At 35.2% G+C, this 15,525-nt stretch overlaps 2 protein-coding genes across 3 annotated transcripts; one reads left to right on the top strand and one right to left on the bottom strand.

Moving 5' to 3' along the window:
• Positions 1 to 1,740: 1,740 nt before the first annotated feature.
• LOC141898525 (jouberin-like) lies at positions 1,741 to 15,514 on the bottom strand. 2 transcript variants are annotated; one of them, XM_074784462.1, is made up of 34 exons: positions 15,487 to 15,514; positions 15,326 to 15,409; positions 15,116 to 15,188; positions 14,407 to 14,461; positions 14,115 to 14,284; positions 13,963 to 14,031; positions 13,508 to 13,643; positions 13,040 to 13,109; positions 12,742 to 12,952; positions 12,470 to 12,659; positions 12,285 to 12,380; positions 12,099 to 12,197; positions 11,888 to 12,013; positions 11,745 to 11,809; positions 11,516 to 11,653; positions 11,371 to 11,425; positions 11,111 to 11,226; positions 10,859 to 11,027; positions 10,452 to 10,646; positions 10,265 to 10,359; positions 10,046 to 10,179; positions 9,597 to 9,737; positions 9,320 to 9,413; positions 9,139 to 9,238; positions 8,615 to 8,635; positions 8,010 to 8,135; positions 4,673 to 4,802; positions 4,525 to 4,580; positions 4,350 to 4,412; positions 3,823 to 3,849; positions 3,471 to 3,633; positions 3,289 to 3,365; positions 3,123 to 3,202; positions 1,741 to 2,814 (listed from the first exon to the last, which is right to left on the bottom strand). In XM_074784462.1, the coding sequence occupies exons 1-34, from the start codon at positions 15,497 to 15,499 to the stop codon at positions 2,703 to 2,705; spliced, it is 3,549 nt and encodes a 1,182-aa protein (XP_074640563.1). In that variant the 5' UTR covers positions 15,500 to 15,514; the 3' UTR covers positions 1,741 to 2,702. The 2 variants fall into 2 exon arrangements, with proteins under 2 accessions (XP_074640563.1, XP_074640564.1); XM_074784463.1 differs by lacking the exon at positions 8,615 to 8,635.
• LOC141898526 (uncharacterized) lies at positions 5,079 to 7,887 on the top strand. Its single transcript, XM_074784464.1, has 5 exons — positions 5,079 to 5,164; positions 5,259 to 5,485; positions 5,624 to 5,920; positions 6,270 to 6,599; positions 6,681 to 7,887. Exons 2-5 carry the CDS (start codon positions 5,374 to 5,376, stop codon positions 6,902 to 6,904), a joined length of 963 nt encoding a protein of 320 aa, XP_074640565.1. The 5' UTR covers positions 5,079 to 5,164; positions 5,259 to 5,373; the 3' UTR covers positions 6,905 to 7,887.
• Positions 15,515 to 15,525: the final 11 nt, after the last annotated feature.

The following is a 15,525-nucleotide window of genomic DNA, read 5'->3' as shown; positions in this document are numbered from 1 at the left end:
TCCTTGTCATGAATTCTGAATCCAAACATCCGAAGCGGTTATAACGCCATCCTTTTAAAATACCAATGGTAACTTCATAGCAACATCTATCAAACGGTCTTTTCTTTCATGCAAAATACAACTTTTTCTCAATGTGAGGTTCTATATTCCCAAAATGAATTTGACACTTGGTGAATAGTCTAGTACACGGATGACTATCCACTATTTGCCAAATCATTTTAGAACATGATGAATAATTAGTTTGCATCTAGACCCCCTGAAAATTACAATATACGCGACAATTTCTCTGTGTTGATTAGAATTTTCCAAATAATTCTGACGTTTTGTGAGTAGTCGGTGAAGTTCGGACTATCCACAAATGCCAAATAATTTGGAAAATTGTCATTTCTACGCAACGATTCTTAGTATTCAAGTATCTAGTACTATAACTGCATGATTATGGCTTACAAAATGATTCGGACACAAGGTGAATAGTCGATAGTAGCTAAGACTATCCACTTACATGCCAAAACATTCTGAAAACCAAGTTCGTGATCATAATCCCCGGTGCTTTTTCGCAATCTCGTATCTTGTATTGATAATCATTTCCACACTGGTAATAGTCCATTTACACAAGACTGTCTAACTTATGCTACCGGATCAAATCTTGAAAAATCATATATAACCTTTCAATACCGATGTAGATTGCAATTGATATTCAACATCCTCGATGTCGGGTATTTCCAGGAGAATTATGGCAATAAATGAATAGTCTATAATTTTGACTACCCACTAATGCCAAATACTTCTAGAAAACATATTCCCTCCTTCGTCTGTCATCCTTGCATATATAACTCGACGTTGCGATATTTCCAAAATAGTTTTGACATTCAATGCGTAGTCGTGTTAAAATTATGACTACCCACTAATGCCAAATAATTCTAGAAACTAAGATCACGACATTTCTTATCCTTCCATTAGTTTTAGAGTTAAATGCACCGGGAGCCTCCGTTAGTCGTGTAAGATGATGCGATGTTACTGATGACTACAGTCAGTGCTCAAGCGTTTTATAATCAGAAATTTTGACAAGACAGTTCTAAAGGTGTTACAATCTAACTGACGATCAGCGATACATGGCAAAAACTAGAATGATTAAAACATGTGATAACTTTAGCTGGGGGCATGTTTGACACCACCGTACGACCAATGCAAACGTGTTTGACACCACCGTACGACCAATGCAAACGTGTTTGACACCACCGTACGACCAATTGACGCAAACGCTGGTCGCGACAAACATATTCAGAATTCCGTTACCTATTCATCAAATTAGGAAAATAATTTCATGATTTGGATATATTTTCTGACACGCATCTGAATGTTTGCCGTTTTGTGAACTTCAAGTATTGTAGAAATCGATCCTAACGTAATGTCGAGTGTCAAGTTTATAGGTTTTTGGTCTCAATCTCTGTCTTGACGAAAAGGGACCTCGATGTGAAGGTAGGGGGTCCAGATTCCCGAGACCAACCCGTGGTTTTCAGTCGATATATCTTTATCATTCATTCGCAGGACAGTTACGTTGTTGGAGTCAGACCTCGTCAGCCTCTATAAGATGTGTTTTGTTTAAGAAAGCGAATGGCAGCCACACCAATTATATTCTCCATTGAATCCTCTGGTTTTCCTGACAAGATGAAAGACTGCCTAGAATGCGGCAACAAATTAAACAAATAAAAGTTTCCATCTATAATTCAAAAAGGTCTATTTATTTTCTTGCAAATTTGTATTCGTTTTACAAATGGTTATAAGTAGCAAAATTCTAATACTTCATATTTCCTAGAAATATCTCTAAGAATTCAATATTATTAAGTACAGGCACATGCAGAAAGACAAATATATTGTCAATTAATAGTTTATGAAGCAAATTTATACTTTCTTCATTACGATATAAATTCAACTGCACAAATGCACATTTAATGGACGGACAAACATGGGAGGATATTTTGAATTTTGGGCTTTTTAACTCATGGGGATCATCTTTTTTGTTTATCATGGGAAAAATTTTTAAGATATTCATTTGAACAACTGTAAGTCATGATTTAAAACGTTTGATAAACATCTTTAGAAAAATATCAATAAATAACATCTCTATGATGATGAACTATTTACAAGTAAGGTGTTTAACGTTGGAATATCTAAAAAAAACTGTCATTGCTAACAGCAAGTTATAGGCAGTTGTACTTCACTTGATCATGGACTCTGGATTCATGGTTTGATGGTGTTAGGACTGGAAATGTTTCACCGAATTGAGTCAGAGGTATTATTTTCACTGAAAAGTTTTGACATATTTTGGCTAAATCAGGCAATTTATTTAGGAAAATAAATAAAATCAGAATGCTTCTTTAGAATTTCATTTTAAAACAATTGTATACCCTACAGGTCTAAAAGAAAATTCAAATATATAACTAAATAATATTCATCTATATTACAAAAACATGAAACTAAAATCTCTACGAACATATAATCATTGGCACCATTGAATTTACTGTTACAGGCATGCAATTGTTTACATCGAGTGTTTGTCACAATTGCATGCCACCGCAAACAACTATCGTTTGTTACACCTCGCGCTTGTCACTTCCTTGATTCACCGCGAACAGAGAAGTGGTTTCCTACTATTGAAGTATTATAACAGTAAAATGATTGTTTCAACTACTGGTTCTGTTTTACGCTACTGTTTCCTGAGTTTTCCGAGAGGATCGCCGTTGGTGACCGGACAAACTGCTCGCACTTTCTAATAACATTTCTCGAGATCCTCGACGATTTTTACTGCTGCTCCTGAATAAAAGAAGACAGAATACTGTAGATGCAATACACTAATATAAAATACAAGAATGACAAATACAGTCAACAAAGTTTCCTTGAGCTGGTCGTTTATTTCAAGACAGTTAGTTTCATCTATATCTTAATAGTCATCTTAAGGAATACATGAAGATAATTTAGGATATAGCTGAAACGTCGAACATGGATTGAGTTTTTAATCAATGGACATACAGGGCTAGGTTTATAGACCAGTTTTACTATGAATTAAGAGTTAACTTCTTTCGAATAATCTTGTAATAATTCATTACGTTAGATTTACTTACCGAACATTCTTTTTCTTGGGAGTTTCCTCACTTTCTGATACAAATTTCAGCTCCCCCGAATCTGATATAACCGCAGTAGTCTGAAAGACAATCGATATCATATCAAAGATGTGTGAAACATGAACTATCTACAACTGAAACAACTAGAATCCTACAGATTAGCTACCTTTGCTCTGACCGCACGAGACTCCTTTACATCAACAGTATCATCATTGCTTTCATCATCACTAACAGCACCAGCAGCTTAGATAAATATAAATCAAAGAAATAAATTTTTCCATTCAAATTACGCTTAAAATGTTTACAATCGGAAATTTCAGAATCAATTGATAGTCCACACGTTCATACCTTGTTCGGCGACGTAATTTGAAGGGAAAAATCCCTGTTGTCCCGAGGATAATTCACCCATCCACCAATTATCACTGTCTTTGTAGAGTACATTGATAACATCTCCCCTCATCAGTGTCAACTCATCTGATCTCGCCGCTTGATAATCGTACAGTGCTACCACCTACAGAATGAAGCCAGTACCAAAATTATAACAAACCTTCATTAAAGATAAGACAATGCATTCATATCAGGTTAAAGACTGTCAATGAAGTATGTATGCTCAAAATACCAAATTGTAATCCCCATTTGCGTGAGCATTACGTGATCAGTGTACATAATTAATGAATAACCATATATGAGGTGAAATTACCTTTTGAGTTGGTGTATGCAACCGTAACTGTAAATAGTGAATTATCGTGTGGTTAGTATCAGTGATAAACAATAACTGAAAGACTTTATTCCAGCACAGCCCAGTTGGTAAAAAAAGGCAAGAGTTAACCTTCAGATAGATACTATGGTAACAATGATGTTTTAACTGTCACTATGTCAACTATCCACTGGTTAACTCTAACTACTTTTTGAGCAACTGGCTACAGAAATATTTTGTAGCTTACATTACTGTCCAGTTCTATAGTTGTAGGTTAAAACTTGCGTCTAATGACACTTAATCAACTTATTCTGACTCACAATCTAACCCAAAACTAAGGAAACAGTTCCAGAATTATAAGTAGGTGAATAAAATCACACGTGTTCTAAACTATATTTATGAAGTTGTAATATAATTAAGTAAGTGCAAACCTTAAACATAATCATAACACAAAAAAATATTTCATTGAATTTCCAGTGACTAGGTGCCAAGTAGTGCAACAAAAGACCATCTTCTTACACATCACTTACCTGTTTTAGGTCGGTCACTGATTCTTTAACACCTTGGAAACTGAACTGTGGACGACCCTGGGACTGCAACGAGTAAAAAACCATGGTTGAAAATACAAAATATACACATGTACGAAATATACACATGTAATTAAATTCGATATAACTTCGAAACATGGAGGTGAATTCTACTTACAGCATCGAGGGTAATACTTGGCTGTTGACCCAAATACGGTGATGAGCTGCGCCCAGCTGAAATAATCAAATCTTACTCTTAGTTCCATTTTGATAAAAAAAAAAAAGCTTAATCAAATCATATCACTTCAATTGTGGTGCAATCCTACCTTGTTGGACTCCTGGTCTCCAACCAGAACTGTGTTTGAAGTATTCATACTGTGATGAGAATTGTTGCTGTTGAATCGATGTGTTCAGATTGGTCGGCGCATGAGGAGAAAACATCCCTGGCTGTGGACTCTAACAGTAGAAAAATATTGACACTTCATTATAGAATCATTTATGTACAACTACTACATATGTATGTTGGTACGATAACCACACTCAAACGTGGTGAACATATTTATCTTATCATACGTATGTTTTTTTATCATATTGGTTTCTTGAATAGCTTATTCATACTACAAATCTTCTTTAAAAAGCCCCCATACAATTAACATACTTTTTGTACCCTGGGAAGGATTATAATAGCTACAGGGGAAGTCCTTGGAAAAACCAACGGGGAAAAACCCAGTGCGTAGGTGTACAACTGCAGCATTGTCAAAAGGCCCGGCGACATCGAACAAACAGGACGTCCTACACGAGGTCTCCTTCAATATACTGTAAGTATTGGGATCCTATGTGTTATATTCATCAAATCTTATACACGTTGAATTATGTACATTATCTGATAGTAACAAACGCTTTATCATTTAGATTTGAACGTCTTTTTGAAGACTGTGTAACGGCTGCAATATTTCATTGTATTGCGTAACGTCGTTGCTAAGGAGTGACGCAGTCCGTTGCTAGAGATTTCAACAGGGAAGCAACCATGCCGGCACCGGATGACATGATATACATGTATAACCAAAAAAGAATCATCTCGATCCTTGGTTTTCTACTTATGGCTATTATAGTGAAATGTTATTCTAGGAACCATGAAGGTATGTAAGTTATAAATACATTATCTTTTATACCAATTCAAATGTAAAACATTCAATGTCCTAGATTTTTTATGGCTCTCTGCCAAATGTGCCAACTCTATTCACTAATACGACCATTTTCGCTCGATCATTGTATAGAATCAAGAATGGTGATGTATCCTATGGGCAAACCTAACCTAGTTAAAGATGGGAGCAGTGTACGAATAGAGTGTGTAGTCCCGAAAAGGCTTCATAAGCCTCATATAGAAGTGTGGCTGAGAAAAAGAGAACAAATCATAGCACGAGGATGCAACGCCATTGACAAATCATGGCGATCAAATTGTCGTAAGAACCCTTACGCAATAGATGTCGTTAAAAATAGATTCACTGTAGAAGATGCCGGTTTGTATATTTGCTCGTATGGAGGACTACATGAAGAAACGACATTCAGTATAGGTATGTAGTTTACGATGTCAGCACTGCGTATATTGTAAACAGGGTTCTAAAAGATCGGGGAGTAAAAAATTCCCTGATATTTCCCTGACCCTCGACCAAAAATTCTCTGATTGAATTAAGATATGCCCAGGAGGGGGCGTTTGTTATCAAGAGGGTTCCTTGTGCCACTCATCACCAGCAAGACATCAAAAATTTCTTGATTTTTCCGTGATTATCAGGAAATGAGTCCGATTTCCCTGATTTTCTCTGCAGGAAAATAGATCCGGAATTCCCCGATTTCCTGATCAGTAAGAACCCTGGTAGTATACATCTTGTACATGTTCAATACAATAAGGAAGCTTCATTTCAGATGCGTTAACATGGACGATATCACCTCTCCGTGTGATTAAATATAACAATAAGATACACGGAGAATGTAGTCAAACAACATCGGTCAATTATAACAAGCACAAGATCATCATATACCATCCAAGAACAGAATATGAAGATGAGAAACAGATCTCATATGGATGCGATGTGTCCCCAGACTCCGGTTACTCAGCTGAAATTGTAAGCTGTAGCAAAGATATGAACAAAGTTAGAATCGTCGTGTCGAATGTAACAGAAAATATAACGCTTTGTTGTGAGCTAATGGATCAGAAAAAATGCCTCGATGTAACAACAGTATTCAATCATACAGGTAGTAGAATATTTGTGCGCTAGAAGGGAAATGAGGTAAAATTCAAAAATTTCTTAAAATGGATTTGGATGTATTTTTCAGATGTGTATGTACCAAGAGGGCCTGATTATGGAAGACAAGTTTCAGGGAAGTCATATTCATACCGTATTCCAAAAGATCAACAAGGTGAAGTTAATTATCTCAATTTGATTCCATTACTCGCATTCATTATATTTTTGGTGATATCAGCAGTATACATAATATATTGGATCCGTTCGGATAGAAAGAAAAAAGAACCACAAGGAAAAGATTGTATGGTCAATTAAGGCAGTTAAATGAATATTCTTACAACCTACGTGGTGTTATAGAACTAATGTACATATGGTTAGTTTAGAATTTACGTTCTTGGAAAATAAGGTCTTCTTTAAAGGAATGAGACTTGTAAAAAATGATTGTATTCCAACTATTGAATGATAGATTTGTAGGAAATGATTGTTTTCTGACGAAAATGGTCAATTATAACAAGCACAGGAAATGATAGGAATGAAACAGGAATGATAGATTTGTAGGAAATGATTGTCTTCTAACTATGGAATGATAGACTTGTAGGAAATGATTGTCTTCTAACTATGGAATGATAGATTTGTAGGAAATGATTGTCTTCTAACTATGGAATGATAGATTTGTAGGAAATGATTGTCTTCTAACTATGGAATGATAGACTTGTAGGAAATGATTAAGATTGTCTTCTAACTATGGAATGATAGATTTGTAGGAAATGATTGTCTTCTAACTATGGAATGATAGACTTGTAGGAAATGATTGTCTTCTAACTATGGAATGATGACTACATTAAGGAACTGTGATAGAGGCTGGATGATTTAGTGGAAATTATCGAATGTTGTGGGAAGAAGTCAGAATGTTAGCGTTAAGCTCAGGGAATAGAATTATTCAAAAAGTCTTGATATAGAGTCTTGCCTTGTGTCAATATTTGTTTTTTAGCTAAGATGAATGTTGTCATGTAAAATACAGCCATGTACGTACTGTTAATAGTTGTAAAAACTATACTTAATCTATTTTTGAATCTCTATTCAAAGTAACTACTTAATGAAATTCAAAGGTACATTCAAAAGCAATGCTTTAAGTCTAAATCGTCCAATTGAATGTACAAGTGTATTTATTTTTATCCCAATGTGATTCAAATTTGTGATATTTTTGTGCGTTTCAAAATATAAGATACCAATCTTCCAGTCATAATGAAACAATGCGTTAACTAGAAACCCTCCAATTTAATGCACAAATTTTATTAATGCAATTTTTTTTCAAAATTTTTGATATTTTTGAATAAATTATTAGTTGTGAAAAAATTCAGACTGTTTTATTTCTACTAGCTGTTCATACTGGAATTAGAGAAATGACGGGTCTACTTACCGCGCTTCGAGTGTAGTCGAATGTTGATCCCCAAGTCATCATAGTCGGCTCGATAGTTGGATACATGCCATGGTCAGGTGAAACAGCTCTAGGAGTGACCCCTTCTTGAAACGCTGACACTACATTCTGTCAAAAACAATTTGACCCTTTTAAAACCACACGTACATTCACAATTCATGATGATGATGGATAGATAAATAATACATGCGGTTCTCTTCTTACTTGAATTGATAAGTGAATGTTATCATTTACCAATACAAAAATTAGTCATCAAAATTACGGCGCAAACATAAGAGGAAACATAGACCGACAGTTGTATTTAGAAACAAAGAACCATTTGAGTTAGTAAGTGATGCTGCAAATAAACAACTTCTCTTGGAAGGAATGAATTAATGCATGAAATTGAATGAATGTGAATAGAATATTCATTGATATTCAATCAAAAGCTACATGCTCTAAACATGTGCCATATTTGACCAATCTCAGACTACCCGATTCCACCATGAATGTGCCATGCAAAACCCTGATAATCAGTTAGAAACCCAACCAATCAGAACTAACAGAAAATGCCAATAAACATGTTAATATCAAACAAACAATCTCACCAATTCATACACTGGCGAATGCTGAAATTCATATAATCGTAAGAATAGTATCAAATAATCTTTATCTATCATACATAGTTTGAAAATTGAGGGTGAAAAGCCAGAAAAGAAAGAAGAATCAATTCAAATGAACATATTATTCATTACAGAATCAATTCTAAAGCTTTTGACGGACTGGACAAATTTCATCGGTAAACCACTTAAAAATCATATCAAACATGTTAGATAAGCTCGAATTGATTCATCGAAAACAAAATGTGCATTGCATCCCTAGGAACACTATGCAAAATTCCGACAAAAATCGATTTGTCGATGAAATTCAACAAGTCTGTCATTAAGCTTTAGAGACAACTGCTCTGTGACTATAACTAGGGATTAATTGAAGTATTTGTTCTAATATTTACAAACCTGAGCAGTCTGCAAATGTAAAATAATTCGTAATAAGGTAAAAGTTAGGAAGATGGGCAAATTGTTTACTAGAACATAGTAATTGACTTCCATGTTTGATTTACTATTCAACTCACCAGAACAGTATTCAGTTTTTTCACGGCTTTTCCAAATCGTACTGTTTGAGTGGTTGCGAAATCATCACTGAGTGCATCCGTTTTCATCCAATTGTTCGCCCTTCAAACATGAATAAATGTTGTAATCACTAATGAGTAATTGTATTAGATTTGATTAAAACAGTGTTGTATGAATACTTACAATGGATCTTCACGAATAGTAACTGGTTTCATCGAAGGTGAACCAGGTCGACCATCTAATGATGTCACTTCTAAACCTGCTTCCATTCGAGCAACTGAAAAAAAATTCGAATGTCATCATACATTCTTCATCTCGATGATACGTTAAACATTGAACAAAAATGTGCAGGATCCAGTTCAACAGTTTGACTGTAGAGGTAAACATCGGTTCATTTCAGATGTTTTAACTGTAGCGTCAAATCTTAACACAAATTTTGGATCCAGGTTTAAAGACAAACCTTTTGGATCGAACGTATAGACGAGGACTGGATGATTATCGCCGAATGAACAGAATGCCACCATGTGATCGTGTGGATGGAAGTCGCTGTCTGATACTGTGTGTTTATATTTCAATTCAGAGAAAATTGCCACTTGATCTCCTGTAAAAACCAATGTTTTATTCATATGAAAAATAGATTTATATAGCGCAGGAATCCTATGAATAGGAGGGTCTTTAGATGTGTCCTGAACTTTGCTAAACCCATTGATTGGTAGCGGAAGAGAGATTGTTTGAGGGACAGGTAAGATTGTAATGTGTAGTTTGCTGAGTTTATAGGAATGAACTGAACAGAGAGCTTGATCCAAAAGCGCTTAAAGTCTACCGGAGTTTACAGAGTTGATAGAGGTTTCTAGCAGCAGAATAACATTGGATACAAATAGTTACTGTAGGTTTAGACAGACACGGTACCTGTTTCAGTATTCCATACATAAGCACAATCATCCTCACTACCGGAGATTACAAAACTACCGCATGGAGTCACACAACTTCTTATTTGCTCACGGAAATTCAAAGCACCCATATAACGCTGCATGACCGCATAACTATAATGAGACCACAAGATAAAGAGCTGAAAAAGGTAACTCTGTTGTTATAGAACTCGTGGGTCTCATTTAAACATTATCTTACACTCTCAGATCCATTGTTCTGATCACATTATCTCGCGTATGAATCAACAATCTACGATCTCCGTTATAAACTTGTAAATTATTAATTACAGAGCCCTGAAAAATAGATGTGTTATAATAAATTTGTGGAGCTTAAAGAAAGATACCAAAGATTTTGTTTATCCTCCATCTTAGAACCCTTTAATTACCTTTAGTTCATTTTCTTCGATATCTTTGAATTTACTCCAGTTTTTAAGGAAGCCTTTTCTAGTAGGTTGTTCAGTAACATACACATTCCAAACGCTGATCCTTCCCGTGCTGTCACCTGAATACAGCTTCTGACCATCCTCATCGAAACACAGCGTACTGATATATCCTAGATGTTCGTCTAGTTCTTGAACAAGCTGCAATTTACAACATTAAGAATAACAGAATCTTATTTTCAATCTTAAGATCGAGCCCCTAGGACCCTATAGAGATTGTGTATGTGACCTCATAGCCTAGTTTGCCAGACTTGAAATATTGAAAATGAACTGATCTAATTCACAATTGCCGGTATTCTCGGAATTCAAAATGCAATAGGGCAAAATGCGCAGACCTGTATTATTACACCTACCTGGCCATGGTTGCCATCTGATTTGACATCCCAGATTCTGATTACGCAATCATATCCACCGGTAACAATAACTGTACGAACTCTAGGATGATATTTTGCTGTATATACGAATGCTGGATGTGGAAGAACTTTGTCAGCGTTTCCCTTGTAATTACCTATTGTCCACACTCTGAAATATGAATTACATATAGACAACTCAATGGTTCAGGCGAATATCTTAAAATCAAAAAACAACTTTTTTTCAATCGTTACCTTGAAGTGCCATCCCCAGATGAAGAAAGTAAAAACTTGTCCTTCCTTGACCAACACAAATCATAGATGATACCATAATGGCCTTCAAATTGGCCATGCAGTTTACCAGATGGAATCTAGAGAAAATTAGAATACAGTCAATGTCTGCTATAACGCAATCCTTTTTAATGCCACGCTCACTTAAAGCCAACAAATTTGCTCTAACTCAATTTCAATGGAAATGTCATTCCTTACGCCAAATTCGATCTTATATCACTCACTTCATACACTAAAATAGGGTAGTCTTGTTTATCATGACATCCACATGCCAAAAATCTACAATTAATTCAGTTGAAGAACATTAAAATTCATCTATAGATCATAGTCATTCAAAATTGTAAAATCATTGAAAGTAGTCAAAATTACCTTCCATCGTGAGAAAATCGAATTATAAAGCAACCCTTCCTGCCAGCTGGGAGGGATAGAGACAGACTGTTAGGTATTTTACACATTTGACCGGGTAGGCGACCCCAACTTGATATCGTACGTTGTTTATCTTCATCTCTGATCAGAACAAAACAACAAATTTAGATTAAGATTTTTCAATACAGTTAGTAATATGTAGATATTTTCATAACTCTATTATTCAACAAACCTTCCATCTTTTCTACGTCCAGTTAGAGTTTTCTTTAATTCTTTGTAACTGACGGTTCCGGCTTCCTATTAGAAAAAAGTACAGCGCAAATTACTAACATATCTTCAGATTTAAATGAACGTCATATTAATACGATTACTAACCTTTTGAGTGGCAAACATTGATCGGATAGCGGGCTGAACGGTGTCAGGAGGTATGAGACCTTTCACGGTGACATACATCGTAGACGGGTAATGAAACTTAGGACCATAGAACCACCACTGAAACACCTGCAAATATCATTCAACATTTTGAACATAGCTCTTAAAATTTAACATTTATGAAAAGCAATTTTAGCAAAAAGATTTTACGTACTTCAACTTGTGTCTTAGATGGACGAAACCTTCTCGGTACTTCATACAACTGCAGACGTACTTTTCTATCACAGTTTAATTTACCATTTTTACCGACCAACTAAAAGTGATTTAGTAAAAATCTATATCGCTGCATACAAAATCATTTATATATAGAATCTTTTAGTGAAGCGGGTTTCCTATTTACCTTCAGGAAACCCCAAGCAATATGATGCCATCCTCCATCCTGTCCGACATAATCATAACGTTCTTTCGCTTGGTTCATCGTTAAGAAATCCAACAACTACGAAGATGTATTAGGTATATACATGAATTAGAAAAAAATATATATAGAAACCCTGACGATGTGAATATATAGACACTGGAATATACCTCAAAGAACAGTATAACATTTGACTCTTCATTCAAAAAGTAGTTGTAATTCTCATTAAACAATATTAATTCTTCCCACACAGGAATAGTTGACTGGTGTTTTTTGAAATCGTACGGTTGGCTCATCATCGGTAACACGAAGTTAACGTGATCATTTTGAGTTTCATAATACGACGTCACAGGTCGTCCACTAGATAAAAATAGAAGAAAATATGATAAGACGAGCGCTTACCAAGATTAGACAAACAGATTTCACAAGAGATGACTCTAACCTGCTTTGTTTAGGTAAATATGTTCCAGTCTCGCTATTTACAACGTGGACTCTGACTAGAGGATGCGACACTGATAAATCTGTCTTCAATTTATCCGTCCGATGTATATTCACTCCCAAAACTTTGCCTTCATCCGGAATCGGAGGTGGTTTTTCCTCTTCGGGAACATCATCTTCTACTGTTTCAGCAGTTTCATCCTCTTTCGCTTTATCTACAAATTATTTGCACATCATGTATCACTAGCGTTTGTTATTCCGATGAGGTAAAGTTGCTCAAACAGACGATGAATGAAAAATACCTTTCTTTTTACGCCGAGGTTTCTTTCCCTTTTTATCTGCTTCAATGGTTTCATCTTGCACCTCGTCTTCCTACAATATCATCAAACAGAAACAAATAGTGATTATCTCCACAAGAGCTTTCACTTTTACATCTAACTGTTATATCATACAAATTATGTAAAACTTTCACTCAATAAACAATATCTAACCCTCTGAATATGTCACTACTTTTTAGAAATATCTGCTGCCCTCATTATGATGTCAATTCTATCAATGCTTTAAAACAATGAATGCTTTATAGGCTAAACTAATAAGTTAATAAGAAAAATAGCAGATTATGCCAAAATCAAGCTTAATTTTCTGTATTATCCCCGACACCAAAAGCTTGCCTACTTTAGCAGACACAATATTATCCACCAAAGGATAAATGAGATGCATGGAGAATACTGAATGTTGCGGATAGACTAACAGTAACAATAATAAATTACTTTTTCAGCTTCGTCCTGACTTCCACCTGTCGCTTGTTTCTTTTTCTTTTTACGAACTTTAGCAACCGGTTTCTCTTCTTCTTCGTCTTCTTTCTCAAGAACTTCCTTCGATGAACTTCTTTGCGGAGACTTCTTCCTGTGATTGAAATTATATCAAAATAGTATTAGGCCTATAATGATGATATTCAGGATCGGACATTTTTAGGGTTCTTACAAATCGGATTTTCCTTGACTAAAGTAAAAATTCCCCGATTAAATCTTCAGGGGGCTGTTTCTTATCAAGAAAATCGCTGTGCATTTTGTCACCAGCAAGTAGGCTACAGTAAGACACAAATTTCCTAACTTTTCCCTGATTTTTAAGAAAGGGCGACATAAATCTGGAATTGCAGGATTTTTCTCGATTTCGCTGATCTATAAGAACCCTAAGACTTTGATTCATATTGTGCTAAACCAACCTGCGAGGAATACGTTTTCCTTTAGCAGTTTCTTTTGACACATCTTCATCTTCAGTTTTAGTTTCTTCCCTATTTCAAACGATCATAATATAACTTACTATTCATTCTATTCTTAAAAATCCGATTAATTGAAGTCTTTAAATGATTCTTACTGTTCTTCTTTTTTTGGTTTCTTTTTCTTAGCAGATTTCACTGGCTTGCTGCTCTCGCCTTCAAAAGCAGGATTTTCTGATCCGTCCAATTTAGATTTTTCCAGTCGTTTCTTAGGAGTCTTTTCGGTCTTGTTTTTTATAAGGGCAGTATCATCATCATCATCAGGCTTCTAAAAATCAGTAAATAATGATCAACTTGATAAACTTTTCACCTGAGGTTCAATGAGATAAAAAATGCTATAGGCCTAACAAGATTTAAGAAAAATATACCCTAGATCTTTAAGGAACTTACTTGTAGACTAGGTTTTGGTTTCTTTTTCTTCTTCTTAGTGGTTTCTGTAGTTTCACTGGAAAAATCAATGTTAACTTTTTTAAAACCTAACCAACCCTAGGCCTAATGTCTATTTATTAATGGATGAGACCTGTTTTTCTTGGATATTTTGCTTACTTTTTGGGGTACATACCTCATTTATGTCTTTACAGAATGCCAAAAATCGCGGACAACAACTGAATATCCGATATATTTCCAGTTCTGTACCAATTAGATGGATTGGCAAAAAGACTCCTTAAGGCCAATTGAATGAGAGAGAAAATCCTCCATTTTGTGAAATTTCTTGAATTTTTACATTGTCACCATGCCTACGAAATGAAGTTATTTTTCTTGTGGGGTCTCAACAACTAAATCAGGGTGGCGTAGGCATGGTAACAATGTTCAAATCCAAGAAATTTGACAAAATGGAGGATTTTCTCTCTCATTCAACTGGACTTAAGGAGTCTTTTTGTCAATCCATCTAATTGGTACAGAACTGGAAATATATGGGATATTCAGTTGTTGTCCGCGATTTTTGGCATTCTGTTAAGACATAAATGAGGTATGTACCCCAAAAAGTAAACAAAATATCCCAGAAAAACAGGTCTCATCAATTAATAAATAGACATTAGATAAATTGACTGAGGATGCTTAGCCTTATTAGCCTATACTACTACACTACATAGCCTACATGTTGCCTTCAGTAGCTTGCTTCAATAGATTTTCTATGCTTCCTTTGGTTCTTTCTTTTGATCTTGGTGGTGCTGTATGAAAAGACAATAATTCAAAATTTAAACGCATCCAGATGCGATCAATCAAATGTCGATTCCCCAGGAAAATCCTACCCGTTCAACTTCAACTTCTTCGAATCGATTCGAAAAAACTCCCAATATCAACTTACAGAGCGGCATCGTTTCTTCTTCGTGATTTTCTTTATCGCCAGTTTTTGTTCTTTTTCGTCTTTTCACTTTATCGACTGCCCTTTCTAAAAATAGGTGAATCAAAACTTACCGGCTAGATTTTCAGGCGTAAAATTTCGAAATATTTTTGGAATCTACATACCAAGATCCGCCATATTTGTTTACTACGCAACGGACGGGT

The sequence above is a fragment of the Tubulanus polymorphus genome, chromosome 2 (assembly GCF_964204645.1).
Source record: "Tubulanus polymorphus chromosome 2, tnTubPoly1.2, whole genome shotgun sequence".
NCBI classification, from domain to species: Eukaryota; Metazoa; Nemertea; class Palaeonemertea; order Tubulaniformes; family Tubulanidae; genus Tubulanus; species Tubulanus polymorphus.
The sequence above is the reverse complement of the archived record's forward strand: the minus strand, read 5'-3'. Positions and strand labels throughout refer to the sequence as shown.